We start from the raw sequence: 16,781 nt of genomic DNA, 5'->3' as shown, positions 1-16,781 counted from the left end.
AAGCTGTGTAACTTGTTATTTTCTTTGTTGTATTTTGTAGAACAATCAATATCAATCCAGAGAGAAGACTACTAAAGTAGAGAAAGAAGCTATTCTTATTGTAATGAAGCTTGTAGAATCGAAACACTTGTGGATTCAGTGGTGATGAAAATGTTCCCCAAATGCTCTAAAATCACTTAACGTTGAGAAATAATCAGGAAGACGTTGACAATGACCTTTAAGTGAGTTTTGGTATTTAATGGAACAGAGGTTTTAGCCAGTGGTCTGCTTAGCACTGAGTGACATAAATGTTGTAAATCTAACACAGCACAGATGCAGCTCACAAAATTAAAAGCCAGGGTTTATTAGCAAATTTGGTAGTCAATGGACTTTGCAGTGTTAAATATATTTCCTATAATTTTGCAAACATCAGGGAGAAAGCAGGCATGCAGATAGTTGGTGCAGCTGGCAAAAGCAGCACTCATCTATTGCTTTTGTACATTTGGAAGTTATTTACACAGCTTCTGTTCAAGTAAGGATATGCTTATGACTGGAATAAAGACAGAAATACCAAGATTAATCAGGTAATTTTATTTAATATTTACCGTTCAGCAGCAACCAACATGAACATCTAGGCTAACAGAATCTCTTGAAATGTTCTGCTATATAGCTGCTTCAGAAATACACACACATGATCGACTGTTCATTGCCCCAATTAAAAAAAAAAAAATGGATTCAAGAGCAAATAACACTGATTTACACTGTGCCCAAGCACTAGTCAAGAAATCTATTAAATTACAGAAGAAAAGGAAATCAGAGCTTTGTTATCTTAAGCATGTCACCTTATTTAAATGGAAGGAAGGCTTTACTTCTTTAAAGCAACAGAAATATGTATCTTCCTATATATATAGATATATATATACTTAAGGATGTGATTACAAACACAAAGTGTTATCATCAAAAGCAAAAGCTAGTTCAAGAAATTTTCAACTGAAATACTTGCAAGATACAAAGCTAAAATTCATGTTCCTTTTCTCTATTAAGAATACTTTCACTAAACATAAATATTTTAACATATATTAATTTTTCTGACATTCAAAACTGTAGTCAATATGGCAGAATTATTGTTAAAAGCACATATGTACAAATATTCTTTTTCCATACATAAAGTATTTGGCATAATTATAACAATCATACTGCATCCACAACAGTTTGCTTTTATTTTTAATTTTTTTACATGTAATGGTATCTCTTATTAAAATTAACCAATTATGTACAAAAATACTTGAACATTTATTATAGAAAACCTCTATAACCAGTCTCAACAGCATATACCTGCTGAATGGTTTCGAAGGGAATATAAAAAAGTGGTCACTGCCTTCTGGGTAAGCTATCAACAAAAACAAACACAGTTAAACTAAAATGAGCTTCCCAACAAAAGAGGGAAAATATTCAACAGTATGATTTAAAATACAGTTCATATCTATTGTCAGTTGAGTGTTATAAACAGTCAGTAAAGAAAACAAGATACAAAATACATTACTACATACAAGGTGCTTTTCTCTTTTCACACTCCTATGACTGTGGCATTAGCATCCCTATCTAGATCTAAGATGCTATGTCGTAATGTTCAAGCTAGAGCAGTCTACAGCCATCCTCCTTTAACAAAAGGACAACAGGATTCGTTCAGAAGACAAGCCCCACTGGTAACAATGGAGTTGTGAGGAATTTCTTATTTTGTGCAGGACTGAAAGTTAATGCCCTTGCCTTTTGAAAGTCCTTTTGCCATTTAATCATGCTAACATATTTTCTCTACTTTTTTTCTTCATTTACTCTATCGATTTAATACTGTCCTGTATTGATTCCTGAATTCTTATTAACGGGACACATTAATTTGTGCCTACTTAATACATGAACGTCTCTTCTTCAATGACAAATTGGGTAGCGGAAATTATCTAAAGAAGCACAAGATTCAAGTAAACATTTCTCCTGGGGTCTTTTGCTTCATCAACCTGATTGGAACTCTGGAAGTAAATTGCACCTTGAAAAGAAATACAGTAGATACCATGGGGTCAGGGTACTAAATGGTTTACCAACCAACTGGTAGAGTAGCTTCTGAAGAATGTAGACAGCAGTCAAGGTCAAAAGCAACCTGAAAGAAGTATGTTTCAAGAACAAAACCACTTCCAGTCCCAATCCTTGCAACTCCTTTAGTGTATATCTCACTAGCCTGCTTTAACTGTTAATTAGGATGATGTGCATTCATTTGTCTGTTGCTAGAAAGAGTCAGAAATCTCACGTTATTTACAGAAGTCTTCTAAGGTAAGGACCACTGCCTTAGGATGTGCACTGACTTAATACGCTTTCATGAAGTATCAAGTATTCAGTAAAAAGTGTACAACATTATCACGCTTCGTATTGTTTGACAATATTTTACTGGTTGAGATTAAACTATGTAAAAAAAAAAAGTGAACATAAAAAGATACAAAAGAAGGCTTTATCACTATCACTTTCAAACGAGAAACGGTGTAATGAAATTCAGCCATACTTGGGACATCTGGCGTTGGGGGTCAGTAACTTTTAATATTGTGCAACATTCTATTAAGCGAGTTTCAATTCCATTCATCTAAAGACAAATCTGAGTTAAGTTATTAAAGTGCCTACACTAAAGATGTCTTTTCACCATACCTCTTAATGTCTTGTAAACGGCAAAGAATGCGTCGCAGGGAAATAGAAAAGGGACTTATAACTGGGAGACTTTCCGGGGCAGGGGCCTGGGCCGCGGGCCGGGGTCCGTCCTCCTGGTCCCGTTCTCCAGGTGGCCCGACCGCGCCGCCAGGGGCTTGGGGGGCAAGGCGGGCGGCTCGGCGGTGACGGGGATGGAGAGGCTGTGAGGTAGCGGCACGGGGCGCCGCAGAGTCCGCTCGTACACGCTGTACGGCGGCGGCGTCTTGCTCTCCTTACGCACCGGCTCCTCCGACCCGCCGCCGTAGCCCGGCCCCGACCCCAGCGGCGCCGCAGAGGGTTCATTCACCTGATTTTCAAAGCCTGAGGTCTCTGACGTGCTACACCGGCTGAGGGACGAAATCCCACTGCTGTAGCTGCCCGACAGCACGGGGGAGTTGGAGATGAGTCCTGGGGAGTGGTACTCCACGGGAGAGGGGGTGAAGGACTGCACGGAGCCCTGTGGGGGAAACGGCAGATTGTTCAGCGACAGGGTGATGAGCTCTGCTGTGTCCCCCCTCAAGACCCAGAGTCTGAAGCCTTTCTCTCCCACACCCTTGGGGAAGGCATGCCAGGCCTGGAGACTTTCTGAGCTCCTGCCAGACTCAAAAGCTGAAGCCGCGGGTTGGCAGCCCTCAGGCTATGGAGCCTGAGAGAGCAGACGTTTCATCTGCAGTGTTTTTAAAAGCCTCAGTTGTTAATTTTGTAAAATAGGACCGTTTCCCACCAAATGTGCATTTCTTTAAGCACTGGAAGTTCTAGCAACACGGCTCACTTTCTCTTTCGGTAGAGAATCTCTTGCTGAGCAGGAGCTGGCCCTTTAGATGGGGCCTGAATCCCTCCGTTACCCACCGTCACCGCCACATCACACAGAGGCCTCGTTTGTTAACTGTCTATTCCCACTGGCAGCAAAATCTGTACTTCCTTTTGGGCTTCCCTGGTGGCTCAGAGGGTAAAGAATCTGCCTGCAATGCAGGAGACCTGGGTTCCATCTCCCGGTGGGCAAGATCCCATAGAGAAGGAAGTGGCACCCCACTCCAGTACTCTTGCCTGGGAAATCCCACGGACAGAGGAGCCTGGCGGGCTACAGTCCATGGAATCACAAAAGAGTCAGACACCACTGAGTAACACATACACGCACATTCTCTCTCCCCGCCCCTTTCTCCCTCTCCCCTAACAGCACTCTGTGAAAAGAGGATTCTGCTGGAAAATCCCGCATCCTATGTACTCCTTGAGTCCATTCAGAGCCTATTAGCTCATTAAAGTCTGACAATAACAGAACCTCAATGACTTTGTTCAGCCCAGTGTTTGCTAAACTTATTTCACCACAGACCTTTTTTTCTTTCCCTCCTTATTTATCACATAATGGCCTATAACACCAAGAAATGTTATCCTAGACTAACTTTACCTCGGTCTCTCTTTTTAAACATGAGAATGCTGGTAGACACAAATCCTTTCATTTATCAGGAGCCTAAGATCAAGAATGGCCAATTAAAAGATCCAAATTCACTGGTGTTTTTTGTTAAAAGTTAGACCCCAAGTGCAAATAGGGCAGGTAAGCAGAGTCTTCTCCACGGGGTTAATTCCCTTATTTAATTGCTGAAAAAAACTCTTTAAGAGTTTTCTGCATTCTAAGCACAGCAAGAGAAGGGGACGATGGAGAATGAGATGGTTGGATGGCATCACCGACTCGATGGACATGAGTTTGAGCAAGCTTTGGGAGTCGTAGATGGACAGGGAGGCCTGGCATGCTGCAGTCCATGGGGTTGCAGAGTCAGACACAACTGAGTGACTGAACTGAACTGAAGCACAGCAAAGCGAGTAACTTGGTAGCACTACGCCCTCTAATGTCACCCGGAGTTACAACACAACGTTTCCTCTTTTCAAAGCCTGATTTGTAGATACTGCTACAAGGCTACCTATAGCCAGCAAGAACACAGGCAGGTCTGTGGAAAGAAGAGTATACACCACTTTGCTAACTTTGGTGCCTACTTGAATGTTTTCAACTCTTTGATTCTGTTATTAAAAAAGAATAATTCCTAATTTTATCTGATTACTAATTTGCAAATCAAGTTAAAAAATACATATGTGAATCCCATAGCAACATGTGGGGTTCTTTGCTAGTAAGGGGAAATGTAACGATGCGGAAACACCATGTTGCTTTGTTTCCATCACATTAAGACAACAGTCTATGGCTCCCAGGGTGAATGCAGTCCCTTGCACTTTACGATTAACAGCTGCATGGCAGTATGACAACCAAACCAGCAGATAATTTGCACCCACTAGCAAACTGTGACATCAGAAATGTCAGCAAAGCAAATCATGCTTAAAAAAAATTTTTTTTTTGCAATTTTCTCCACTGCAGGCGGGCACGGGGGAGAGGAGGTTTTCTTCCAGATTCTCAGTTTCTACCAGCAACAATCCTGAGTACCACAGATGCACAGGATCACAATCTGCCCGCACGTGTTTACAGAAGCTGACTTCTCTTTTTCTTTTACATTAGTTAGAAATGTCTCACCAACAAAGAGGAAACAGAGCATGCAAATCCTAAGTCATTCGGGTACAAATCATTCTTTCTGCAGTCACAGTCACTTCATCTTTAAGCCTCTGGTGTAGCAGCTCTGAACACCTACCTCTGAATGCACCAACAATCCTTGCAGCCAGTCTGATTCAATTTGGATAGAGACTAAATATTATTCTTTACCTTCATGAGGAATTTTGTATGTTCAGAGATGTCAATTAGCCTATGTCTTCATATTAAATGTCTGACCTTTAAAGCTTCCCAGTTTGTTTCCCAGTGATTTAAAAATTCATTTTACTGTCTTGTTTTTCATGATCAAGTATGTATCTCTAATGTAAATGAAAGCCTTGGTATAATATGTTGAAAGAGAAAAAGTTGGGTTTGGCATTTTCAAAAGGAGTGAGACTGATGAAAAAGGCACTTGAGAATATTTAGTAGATCTTGATCATTTTTCAACTTAAGTGTTTGTTTTTGATGTGCCTTAAACTAAAAGATAAGGCTGAAAATGTCCTAGAAGATACTAGGGACCATTTCTTTCTAATTCAGTGCATATACTCACTCTGGTTGGTACATTCTCATTGCCACCCTTTGGAGAAAAAGGCTACTAATCTGAAACGAAACGGCAGACTCCCTAAAGGGAAAGTCTAGTGTTGTTTTCTTGCCCATCTTCCTCTCCCCCTTGTATGTTCTCTGCCTGGTCTTTGTAGATGAAAGCACTTCATTGATGTAACAGGGGAAAAAGTAGCAAGGGGCCAATTTCTAGCTCCCATCTAAACAAGAGCCTGTACCTTCAGTGGAGATCGCCCAGCAGGCGAAGGGGATACTGATGACGTGTGTCTTGCTGGTGAAGCTGTGGAGAGAGAGAGAGATCATTTCAGTTCAGAAAACCAGACAGCTGACTACCTGAAAGAGCCCTCTGTGTATACAAACCCATACAGATGATCCAGTGCACAAGGATCTAGGCAAGAGGAGAGGGGCATGGGTGGAGAGACTAAATGGTACCCACCCAAAATGGATTCCCCACAAAGGATGGCGGCCCCAAGACACGGGGTAATCGGTGAAAAGTCACCAGAGCACACGTGGTGCTTTAACCAAGCGGCTGGTCCGGTGTCCCTTCCACTGCCTCAAAGCCCAGACGCTTCTCTGCCCCTTGGTCTATTTCTAAAGGTGCTTTTATGCATGAGGCATCAGGGAGCAGACTGGGCTGAGCAAGAATGGGAAGACCCAGGTCACCCAGGCAGCTTAGAATAGGTCCCTGGGAATGTACTGACATGTCTCCCCTTTCACCACCCCCACTGACCGCAATATTCCTGAAATTGACAGAAAACCCTTGGCCACATCCATATAAAAGGTAAGAAGTTTTCCATTTTTCTCCCTAATGTCTGTACTTGGGTCTTCCTTTATCTCTAGGAGGTGATGCCCTATGGATGTCATCATTAAGGTAAGAAGAACCCTCTCTTTGTTTCTCCCACCAGATGTTCAAGCCCTACACCTGGGGCAAGGCCAGTGTGATGACACTGCTCTGTGTGTGCACTTATGGACCAGATCCAGTGTAACCACACATACTACAGCCAGCCGTGACACTGCCAACCCGTGAGTGTGTGTAAGCCAGACTGCCCAGGTCTGCCTACAGAGTTTGCAGTGGGCTCAGGGGTTGCTGCTCTGTGAGGAGCTGCCGTTCTCCCAGCTGTCACAGTGGGGTTTGCAGCTCATAAGAAAACTACAGAAAGGCCGAAGGGAGGAGAGACAGTTACAGGTCCCGCCACCAGTGAGCACACAGGATGCCATGAGGGCTGCCCATGACGGCAATCAGTGCAGGAGGGGAGGCAGCACTGCCAGGGTAACCGGGGAGAGCCACGGCCACCTGCGTGCTCTGGGCCTAAGGGACTGGGCAGAGTGGCCGGCCAGCCCTCGGGGTTGTGCGAATCCATCGTGCGTGCTAGGGCACGCGGTGCCATGTTCCATCGCCACTGTTAGTTCTCCTAGCCCATCAGTTGTGGGGGTTGAGTATAGAACAAGAGCATGGACGTCCAGAAAAGCACAGCTTGATTGGGAAATGGTATTTTTATTGTCTGGGTCCCTCTTCCTCTCAACCTGGGCATTCCCTGACACCATCACTGTGAACTACCCAGAAGCCCCTGGACCCACTGCATGTTCAGAGTGATGTTTCTCCAGAAAAGACCTAACATAGTTCTATCCCTGTCCTTGCCTACAAGGTAGAATTAGCCTAGGAACCTAAATACCATGAATATTATTGTCCCTTAGAAAACACTTTTCAAGTTTCCAACTTTATGGACACAACCACGTTTAAACTGGAGGTTGCTTCAATGTACAAACATCATGAATAAAACACCAAGTACTGGTTAGTGAGTTTTAAACTTCCCTGGTCACACTGACCTAGCAATGCATATTATCAAGCAAGGCTACAGTTACTCCTTGTTCTGTTTGAAGATCTCACATGTCTTTCCAAATCTACTGGCAACTTCTAGCTTTGGAAAGTACAAACCGGGTAGCACACAGTTCATTTTAAAAAGAGTCATTTTTCTTTATTCGGTAAAAAATAAAAGAAGCTAGAAAAGTGTTAAAATGCAGCAAACGAAACATGGATGATCCATCCAGAAAAATCCATGAAAAACACAGTGTCATATTTTCTCATGCCTTTAGGCTAGTTGTATTTGAAAGGTTTGGTAAAACACAGATTCTAGAGCTTTGGCCCAGATACAGTAGAACTCTGAGTCAGTAGGTCTGCTGCTTAAAGCACCTCCCTAGGAGATGCAGTGCCTTGAATGAACCCTCTGAGAAAGAGGACCCTGGAATACAGTCTTGTCTAAGCAGCAGGTGCAAGGTACTGGTTAGTTGTCCTCCACAAGCCTATCCAAATTACAGTCAGTCAGTCCTGTTCAGGGACAACCTGAAACTGGGGCATCAGTCCTGCAGAAAGTGGCTGGAGTTAGCAGAGGTTGATAAGAATGAGGTGAGTCAGGCGAAGGATAGAGAAAATGCTAGTGGTTCAGCAAGGTTAGGGTGCCCCCCCCCCCAGTTCTGAGGATGATACCTAGGAGAAGAATGTTCTACAGTTTAGGAATGGTGGACTTAGTGTAACAAGAGTCGAGGAAAAAGAGGCAACACAGCAGATGAATTCTGTAGCTACTACGAAGGTTTTTACCTTGGACACACCAGATGCCTACCTTTCTGAGGAGTTCAGGTCGGAGTAGTCAATAAAAGTTATTTTTATAAAAATGATTGTTAAAAACTTCAGATACCCACCAGTCTGTGCGGGCCGTGGAGGGACGGGGGGAGAGGGGAGCTTCCCACCGCCTGCCGTGCTCTTGGCTTCCTTCCCACTGTCCAGGCTCCAGCTGCTCGGGGTGGGGTTCACAGCTGGAAGGGAAGGGCACAGCTAAAATCACACGGCCTACGTCACCCTGTGAGCACTCAATCTTAGAGGTCAGAATTACCCAGAATGAAAACATCAGCTGGATTACAAACAATACTAAGGAAACTTCCTAAATGCGAACCCTTTATTTAATTGCCTATCTCACAACTATAGTTGACATTTCATTGGGTGATAGCATGTCTTTTTCCCTCAAGCAGTCAGAACTACACATCTCGACAAAAGAGTGTAGAAACTTGAGATTTACAAATGTGTTTAGATGCTGGATAACAGATGGAAGATGTAGTCACTCGACTATTTTAAAATTTGGTTTTTAGTGGAATTTTCTGCACAAATAGCACCCTAAAAGGGGGAAGGCAGTGGATGCTAATATCTCCACTGCCTGGCAGAATTACTGGCAAGGAACAGCCACACCACACCATCCTGTTGGCCCTTGTCCCTCAAGTCAAAGGGCTATAGTGGAGAACGTCCTAAAAAAATAATTTGGAATGCTGACATTATCATTCCTTTTTTGTAATCTACCTGCTCCACACTTCAGTAAGATGCTGAAATATGGAACAACCCCCCTTGGAACAAGGGCAAGACATACAAGGTTATAAATAGCTGCTCTGAGAGGAGGTTTAGAAAATCAAGCCTTTAGAGTTCCAGTCTCTTGCTCACTGAGCAGACACTGCCACCTGGTGGACATAGCAAGAATTTCAACATTTTATGATTATATTACCACTAAAATTGGATGGAACCATCACTCGTAAAAAACATTTCCTCTGGTCCTTTAAAAGGTGCTTTGTGGATTTTCTTTGGTAGAAGAGGTGAGAAAACGACCACATTTCTAAGTTATCCAGACAAAGATCAATATTTGACTTGTAGCTGTAAAGCAAAATGTGTGTTTTAAAATAATTTAGGCTACAGTCTCGCTGATTCCTATCTCCTGAGGAAAGTTTTAATGTATCGGTGTACTCAAATGACAATGCAGTTGAGATCTTAATGGGGATGATTAAAATGCACTTTACAGGGATATGTCATTAGTGACTGTTAATTTGCTGGCTCGGGGACTGCTCCCATTTTTGAGGCTGACTCTGAAAGGTCAACGAGTGCCTTGCTGTTAGTCCCCATCCCCCTAGCTGAGGAAGTCACATTTAATCCACTCTTCTTCCTCTGCTGTGTTGCACAGACCCATGCTAATTGGCTATTAACTGCGATGCATATGTTGGTTTCTCATTTTTCATGTGACCTTGAGGCAGGGTACACTCCATTATGCACCGGATTGCAAATTTTCAACAGCATCTGAGTCACCCACAAGCAACAGATGAGCTGACTGAATGAGCTTGGTAAGGCAGACACAAAGCGGGACCAAGGATCCATCTGGGAAGTTGCTCACTTTCCTTGTGTTGACCAGGTAGCCTAACTGGCCACTTCGTTTCAGGGAGCGCAGGGATTGCCTCGGTGATTCATTGAATGACCCCAAAAGTCACTAAACAGGAGTCCCGACCTTGCTCAGATTCTGCTGTTAAACCCTACAAGAACACAGCTGGTGAAGAATGTGTCAGAAATAACTGTCTTCCATCTGTCCCCTGAAGATCAGATCAGTCCTGATCATTAAAGGTCTGCACATCTGCCTTCCACCGGGACACACGGGCGACTGGAGGAAATGAAGCCAGAACACAGTTGCACATTCCCCGACTGCCGGAGACGCTGGCTTCATACCCACCTTTCTCAGGTGCCGAAAGATTGGGGTCACTGCGTGGCAAGGCTCCATCTCCAATGTGATTAAACAGCAGCCTCTGGAAAGGCACAAGAATCTATTTTTATGGTGTAAGATACTGACAGAGGAGATCTTCTAGAAAATGAGATGATTATTTTATTACTGAATGGTATATGCTGGTGCTCAGTTGTGTCTGACTCTCTGCCACCCTCTGGACCCACCAGGCTCTTCTGTTCATGGAATTTTCCAGGCAAGAATGCTGGAGTGCGTTACCATCGCCTACTCCAGGGGGTCTTCCCAACCCAGGGATCTAACCCACAGCTTTTGTGTCTCCTGCATTGGCAGGCAGGTTCTTTACTACTAGTGACACCAGGGAAGCCCTTACTGAACCTTTTTTTAAAAAAGTTTCAAATGGCAAAATTAGCCATATAAAACATTACTGGCTTAACATTGTTGATGATTGGCTTATCATTATTGAATTATTGTTCAATAATGACTCAATTATATTTAAGGGAAAAAAAGGAGAAGACCCTTAGGTTTCAAACAGTGTTTCTAAACAGTGTTTTAAAAGTCTGTACAGGATTTCAAATATTGGGTTGGCCAAAAAGTTCATTTGGGTTTTTCCATACCATCCTCAAATGAACTTTTTGGCCAACCCAATATAACTGGCAAATAAAGTTTTGTAATAAAATATGGAAAAAATAAACAGTAAGTAGCAGTTAAGCTACAGTGCTCTTTATAAATACAAATACTAGACTGGTAATATAAAGTGTAAGAAAGAAGAAATATTAGCTCAAAAAATCTCTAGTCAATGAACTTTACATTTTAAATCCTAGATTAGGTTAAAACATATGAAATGGTTAGTATGTTGCAATTTTTAACCCACAAAAATGCCAGTTTTACATAGTTCTACCTAATATATTAAACAAAAGACCCTAACTCCTTAAAAGTAGATACACCAGAGGAATGTGTATTATGGAAATTTTGGCAACACACACTGCTTCAAATTTTACCAAAAGCAGAAAACTTGAGAGGCTAATCAGGAAGTCTTCCAGAGTCCCCCACGCTGGTGACCTGCTCTCCAGGAGCAGAGGGAACAAACTGAAAGTCGTGACAAGGGGCAATTAAACCAGTCAGGTGGTTCAGGAAAATGCACTTGGGTACAGTTTCTGCAACACATCAGTGCTGTGCAGATGGGGTATCCCGGAACTTTTGGGAAGATCACACAATCAGCAAAGAGAAACCAATCCAGACAAATCCCCCTCATTGTCACCCATTTCCAGATGCAACTACAGCCTTCTGCCAGGATGGTGTGGAAAAACAGAAAATGAGCTGGAGGATGAATAATGATTATATTCTGCTCCTGAGTTATCCACAAATAACCGATTAAACTCAGGGCTCCATAGGAATCTTTACCTTTGAAACCCCACCTCAAAGTGCGTAAAGAGCTGAGAGGGTCAAAACGTTGACCCTGCAGTCACTGAGGTTGAGAGAGATCACTGCAGAGCAAGTCTGAGCTGGGTGGAGAGGGCTGCGGGGAGGCCCCAGGGTTTAGCCACTCCTTCCTCAGTGCATTTAAGAACAGCAGAGGCAAAAAGATGCCCTCTTCACTCCTGGATACCTCGGTAAGCAATCCGCAGCAGCCATGCTTCTCAAGGGTCTTTGCCTAATCTAAGAAGTTCCTCCAAATTTCTGCTACGGACACATGCAGACAAACACCCCCACCCCTAACTCATTCACCCATGACCTCTCTCAATGTTCAAGGGGCAGCAACAAAATAGATCAAAGTGGGTAAAATCACTTCCCAGTTCCCTCTCAGCTTTACTGCTCAGGCAACCACCAGGAATCCACGTCAGACTCGACAGTTCACACAGGAATTCCCAACAACAGGCCCAGGGCAGAGGCATGGACTTCACCCAGCTGGACTTGTCAACACGGCCCATCTGGTGGTCTCTGGCAGCTACCATGACTTTCTGCAGCCGTGTAGGTAACATCCAGACTTTTCCTTTTTTCCGAGGATTTCCATCCCCCAAACGCTACCTGAGAAGGTTCCACAGGTGTCGGATAGATGGCACTGCATGGCCGCTCCCTTGGGGACAGGCAAGAGTTTTCTCTGGAATGTTTGTGTTTGTCAGACAACAAAGGAGAAGCTGGGAAGAGACGGAAAGAGAGGCTCATCAGGGTGGTGGTGAGCTCGGACCATTGGGAGGAGAAAGCCCAAGCCTGCAGGAGGCTGGAAGGTCCTCTGGGCACCCTCAGTCACCCCCCACCTTGGCACTGACCTCTGGCACTCGAGGGAGCAGAACTTGTCACATTAGGTGAGGCGGAGTGAGTAGAACTCAAGCTTGAGGTAGATGGACTTGGCTGGAAAACAGGGGAGCTGTTATCAGACAGGCTTAGAGGCTGCAGACCACACTGGCACATTTGAAACAAAGTCACTTTTTTTGTTTTTTGTTTTTTTTAAAGTAGCAAAAAAAAAAAAAAGCCCATTAAGAATTATGGAAAAATCTCACTAACTCAGACCAATAAGGACGCCTGTCTGAATTAATTTTTAAAAAACTCAGATTTTTGACACCTGCCAAAGGAATGCCTTTGTGTTCAATTCAGCTCCATACAGCCTATGACTAAAGACCAGTCAGCAGCAGCTCCCTGACTAAAGCACGAGCAGAAAGGCTCCCAGCCTCGGGCAGGTAAACAGGTGACGGCTCCTAAAAGTCAGCGAACATGCCTGTGCCTCTTCTCCAATGCTGTGTGTTCAATGCGTGAATTTGGCAATATGTATCACACCCCCTTCCCAAAGACAGAGGTGAGGAAAATTTCAGCTGGGTCTTACCGAGTGATTATCAGTGTCCTATTTGCTGTATCTAAACACACATTTTTGTTGCAAGAGTTACACTGTCACTTAAATCCCTAAGAACCTCTATTTTTCTCTAGTGAACAATTTTTATCATGGGAAATTTCCAACATATACCTAACTAGAGAAATATTAGAATGGGCCCCTAAACCATATCTTCTTAAAGAAAAGAACAAAACACTTAGGAATGCTAAGAGGCAACTGGTCGGTGGTGACAAGCTCCAGGACACCCGCCTGAAGGCCTGACTCAGAGGCAGAGCTCAAAGTTCCCCTCGTAGGGCCTGGCCGGGCTTGCCCACCGCTGGCTCAGGTCTTCCTAGAGTGGCCGGGGCAGCTTTGAGAGAATCAGCTTTGCAGGTGTGTAAAGGTTTGTCCTTAGGTCAAATTCTCGCTCGTAGGTCTGTTCCTAAGCACAGCAGAGTGAATGGAAACACTCATGATTCAGACAGAAGGGGAATAAACAGGACCAGACAAAAAGAAAACAGCTGATCAAGTACCTGCATGTTAAAGACTTCATCAGAGCTTTCTGATTGCCCTGTAATATTGCTTACTTCAGCAGACGCTTGTGAGGACAGTGAGGAGGAAGAGTATCGGTTGACAGCTGGGTAACTTAATGGGCTGTTTTCAGGGAGAAAAAGAAATGGTCGTTAACTCAGTCTCTACGTTGCACTTTATCACATGCTGGCATGGTATAAAAACCAAAGGGAAAAAAACATACACATCCCATTTTGTCGCCTCCCATTTGCCTCAATGTGATCAAACGTCTGAGCTTCTTTCTCATGCTGTTGCTGTTTCACCAGTGGCAGATGTCTGCAGCTGCCTCTAGGGTTACTTATTTCATTAAGAAACTGCGTATTTGACAAATTGTGCCATAAAGAACGAGAGAATCGTTCCGGATCATCTTGTGGGAACGACAAATTGTCAGATAATTCAGAATATGACTTACCTGCGTCGAGGAATTACCCTGGTACCATCTGGGCTCATGGAAGCAGGTGCTGAGTTTCTACACACACGAGGGCTTCCATTAGGAAAATGGACTGGACTGGCTTGTATACAAGCGGAGAATTCCTAAAGAGGTAGTAAGGAAAATATTTCAGAATTGTAACGGTAAGGGCAGAATCACTCAAGAGGTGCTGTGCTATACTAGAGCATTCTGATGGACATAAAACCTTTATGTAGGCACTTAGGAATGTAAGTCATTAAGCCTTCCCTCATTTACTTTTTTGTTTTCATGAAAGTTAAGTGTGGCAAACCGAATTTAATGCAATTTTAACATTTAAGGGCTCTCTGGTAACATTTTGGTGCAGTTTGGCAGACAAACCAAAAGATGTCACTATTGTATACATCATGGTCCCTCTAACAAAAAGGAAATGGTAGAGGTCAGACTGCCCCCTGGTGGACCCTTTGTGTACATACCTGGATCCCCAAGCTGGACTTCATCACAAAGAACTGGTCGACCAGCTTCTTGTGAAGGGGTCTCATATCCTGAGGCACAAACTTCTCGTGCACGGCCAAGCCAAATTCCAAAATCTGTGCCTTGAGAGTAATAGAAGGAAAATATCCACATCAGTGAGTACCGCTTTAACGCCTGCTGCGGATTCAAGCAAGGTGCCCTGCATTTTGCATGCGTTACTGTTAACCTCCCCATCTGACAAGACAGGACCAATCTTTAGTTTACTGCGGAGGACACTGAGGATCAGAAAATCCTGCATGCGCAGATGTAGCAAATGGACTTGTGGACACAGCTGGGGCAGGAAAGGATGGGATGAGTTGAGAGAGTAGCACTGCCGTACATTATAATGCCCTGTGTGAACAGCTAGCTAGTGGCAAGTGCTCTGTAACACAGGGAGCTCAGCTCAGTGCCCTGTAACGACCTAGAGGGCTGGGAGGGAGAGTCGAGAGGGACAGGACATGTGTGCACATGTGGCAGACTCACGCTGCTGTGCAGCAGGAACCAACACAACATTGCAAAGCAATTATGCATAATTTTAAAACAGAAATTCTGCATGTACTAAGGGACAAATGGGAATCTGAACTTCAGTCTGATTCCAAAGACTTAACTGTCCTACTACCCCAAGTTTCTTTCCCATGTATTTTCAATCTATAACAACAACCATATTAAACAGTTAAGCGTCCCTTTGGCCCCTTCCTGCACTTCTCAGGAGGGGGCAAGGGATGGGGGCTCCCTGTTAGGAGGGTCAGGTGGTTCTCCCCCTGGTGATAAAGAAACCGCCAATGCAAGAGATGTAAGAGACACAGGTTCAATCCCTGGGTTGGGATGATCCCCTGGAGGAGGGCATGGCAATCCAGTCCAGTATTCTTGCTGGAGAATCCCATGGACAGAGGAGCCAGTGGGACACGACTGAAGTGACTTAGCACACACCACGTGCCACTCCCCAAGGGACCTCTTTTATGGATGGCACTCTCTCGGCCATGTCCCCCTTCTCTCTTCCATCGGTTCCTCTGTCCCTACCCCTCCCTCCCTCAGATTTTTAGAACCTGTCAGGGAGGAAAGAACAAATAAGAGAGGGTATTCTGTAACAGTTGCTATGCTGCTTGTTTTTGTTTAAAAATATTATTCTTGTTCACTTATTATAATGCAAAAAGAAACAGTTCCTATTTTCAAAAAAGGTTTCCTGCTCTGAGAACCTAAACTGAGATGAATGTAAACATTCACATTTCCTTTGTACAGCTAGGTCAAAAGTGCTTAATTCCTTTGATGGGAGTAGCAGACGTCTTTTACATTTTAAAAAATGCCCATGCTACAATGGTCAAAAGGACAAATTTCAGAGGCTGAGAGGAAAACAAATCACACATCACTACTAGACGGTCCTTTATCTTTACAGCCCATGATGGTTCAAGTTTGAAAGCTTCAGGGCAGACATGAGTGACTTGGGGGGTGGGGTGGTGAGAGCATCTAGTACCTTCCTAAGGGTCAGAACTGTGGCAACTTTGCCTATAACATTTGCATAAAGATAAAAACACCTTGAAATAAATGTCAAGTGAAGTATGTCTGAGGCACAAAGGGCAAGCCCGGTCTCTGTGGGGAGGGAGGAGGGATGGAGTTGAGTCTAAGGGCAGGGCCCTCGGTCCTCTGCATCTTAGACACTGGCTGCGAAGGGCCTGCCCTTTTGTCCAGGTAACGCTGCAGGCTGGGTTCTCCTGGAGGTAGGCTTCGGCATGGAGACGGGGATGTTCATTAGGGAATATCCCTGGGATCACTGCCTGTAGGAGGGAGGGGCAGAGCGGGACTTGACCAAAAAGGAAACAACCTGCATGGCAGCCTGAAAGCCTTTGCCGACCCCAGGGCAGCTCTGGACCTTGAATGATCTGTCACAACTGCACTGTCTGTGCCCCAAATGGCCAGGCTGGGCCTCTCCTTCCCGGTTACTGGATGCAGGTCCTCCAGGAAGGTAGGGATAGTAGGCTAGGTGACACTCTGCAGCAGAGGCAATGCTGGAGGATCTGAGAGGCCAAGGTGTCTTCCAGCAGGTGGGGCCACAGGTCCTTTCTGGAAGGAGCCCTGGAGCTGTGCACCTCCGTGTCTACTAGACAGGTCTCTGAACCAGCCCTCTCCAGCACCCCCAGCTTCCTACAGTCCTGCAAA

General features: G+C 44.4%; 1 protein-coding gene across 1 annotated transcript in view; it reads right to left on the bottom strand.

The window, feature by feature from the left end:
- Nucleotides 1-555: 555 nt before the first annotated feature.
- DOCK4 (dedicator of cytokinesis 4) overlaps nt 556-16,781 on the bottom strand; it is a 471,458-nt gene continuing 455,232 nt past the window's right edge. Inside the window, exons 44-52 of the mRNA XM_069587995.1 lie at nt 14,591-14,710; nt 14,121-14,242; nt 13,672-13,792; nt 12,603-12,684; nt 12,361-12,470; nt 10,327-10,399; nt 8,492-8,605; nt 6,013-6,074; nt 556-3,163 (exon numbers count right to left, since the gene is read on the bottom strand). Coding sequence (XP_069444096.1) covers nt 2,723-3,163; nt 6,013-6,074; nt 8,492-8,605; nt 10,327-10,399; nt 12,361-12,470; nt 12,603-12,684; nt 13,672-13,792; nt 14,121-14,242; nt 14,591-14,710 — 1,245 coding nt within the window. The 3' untranslated portion in view covers nt 556-2,722. The remainder of the gene's footprint in view (nt 3,164-6,012; nt 6,075-8,491; nt 8,606-10,326; nt 10,400-12,360; nt 12,471-12,602; nt 12,685-13,671; nt 13,793-14,120; nt 14,243-14,590; nt 14,711-16,781) is intronic.

Source organism: Ovis canadensis, chromosome 4 (assembly GCF_042477335.2).
Source record: "Ovis canadensis isolate MfBH-ARS-UI-01 breed Bighorn chromosome 4, ARS-UI_OviCan_v2, whole genome shotgun sequence".
Classification (NCBI taxonomy): domain Eukaryota; kingdom Metazoa; phylum Chordata; class Mammalia; order Artiodactyla; family Bovidae; genus Ovis; species Ovis canadensis.
Note: the sequence above shows the minus strand (reverse complement) of the source record. Positions and strands in the feature narration are given on the sequence as shown.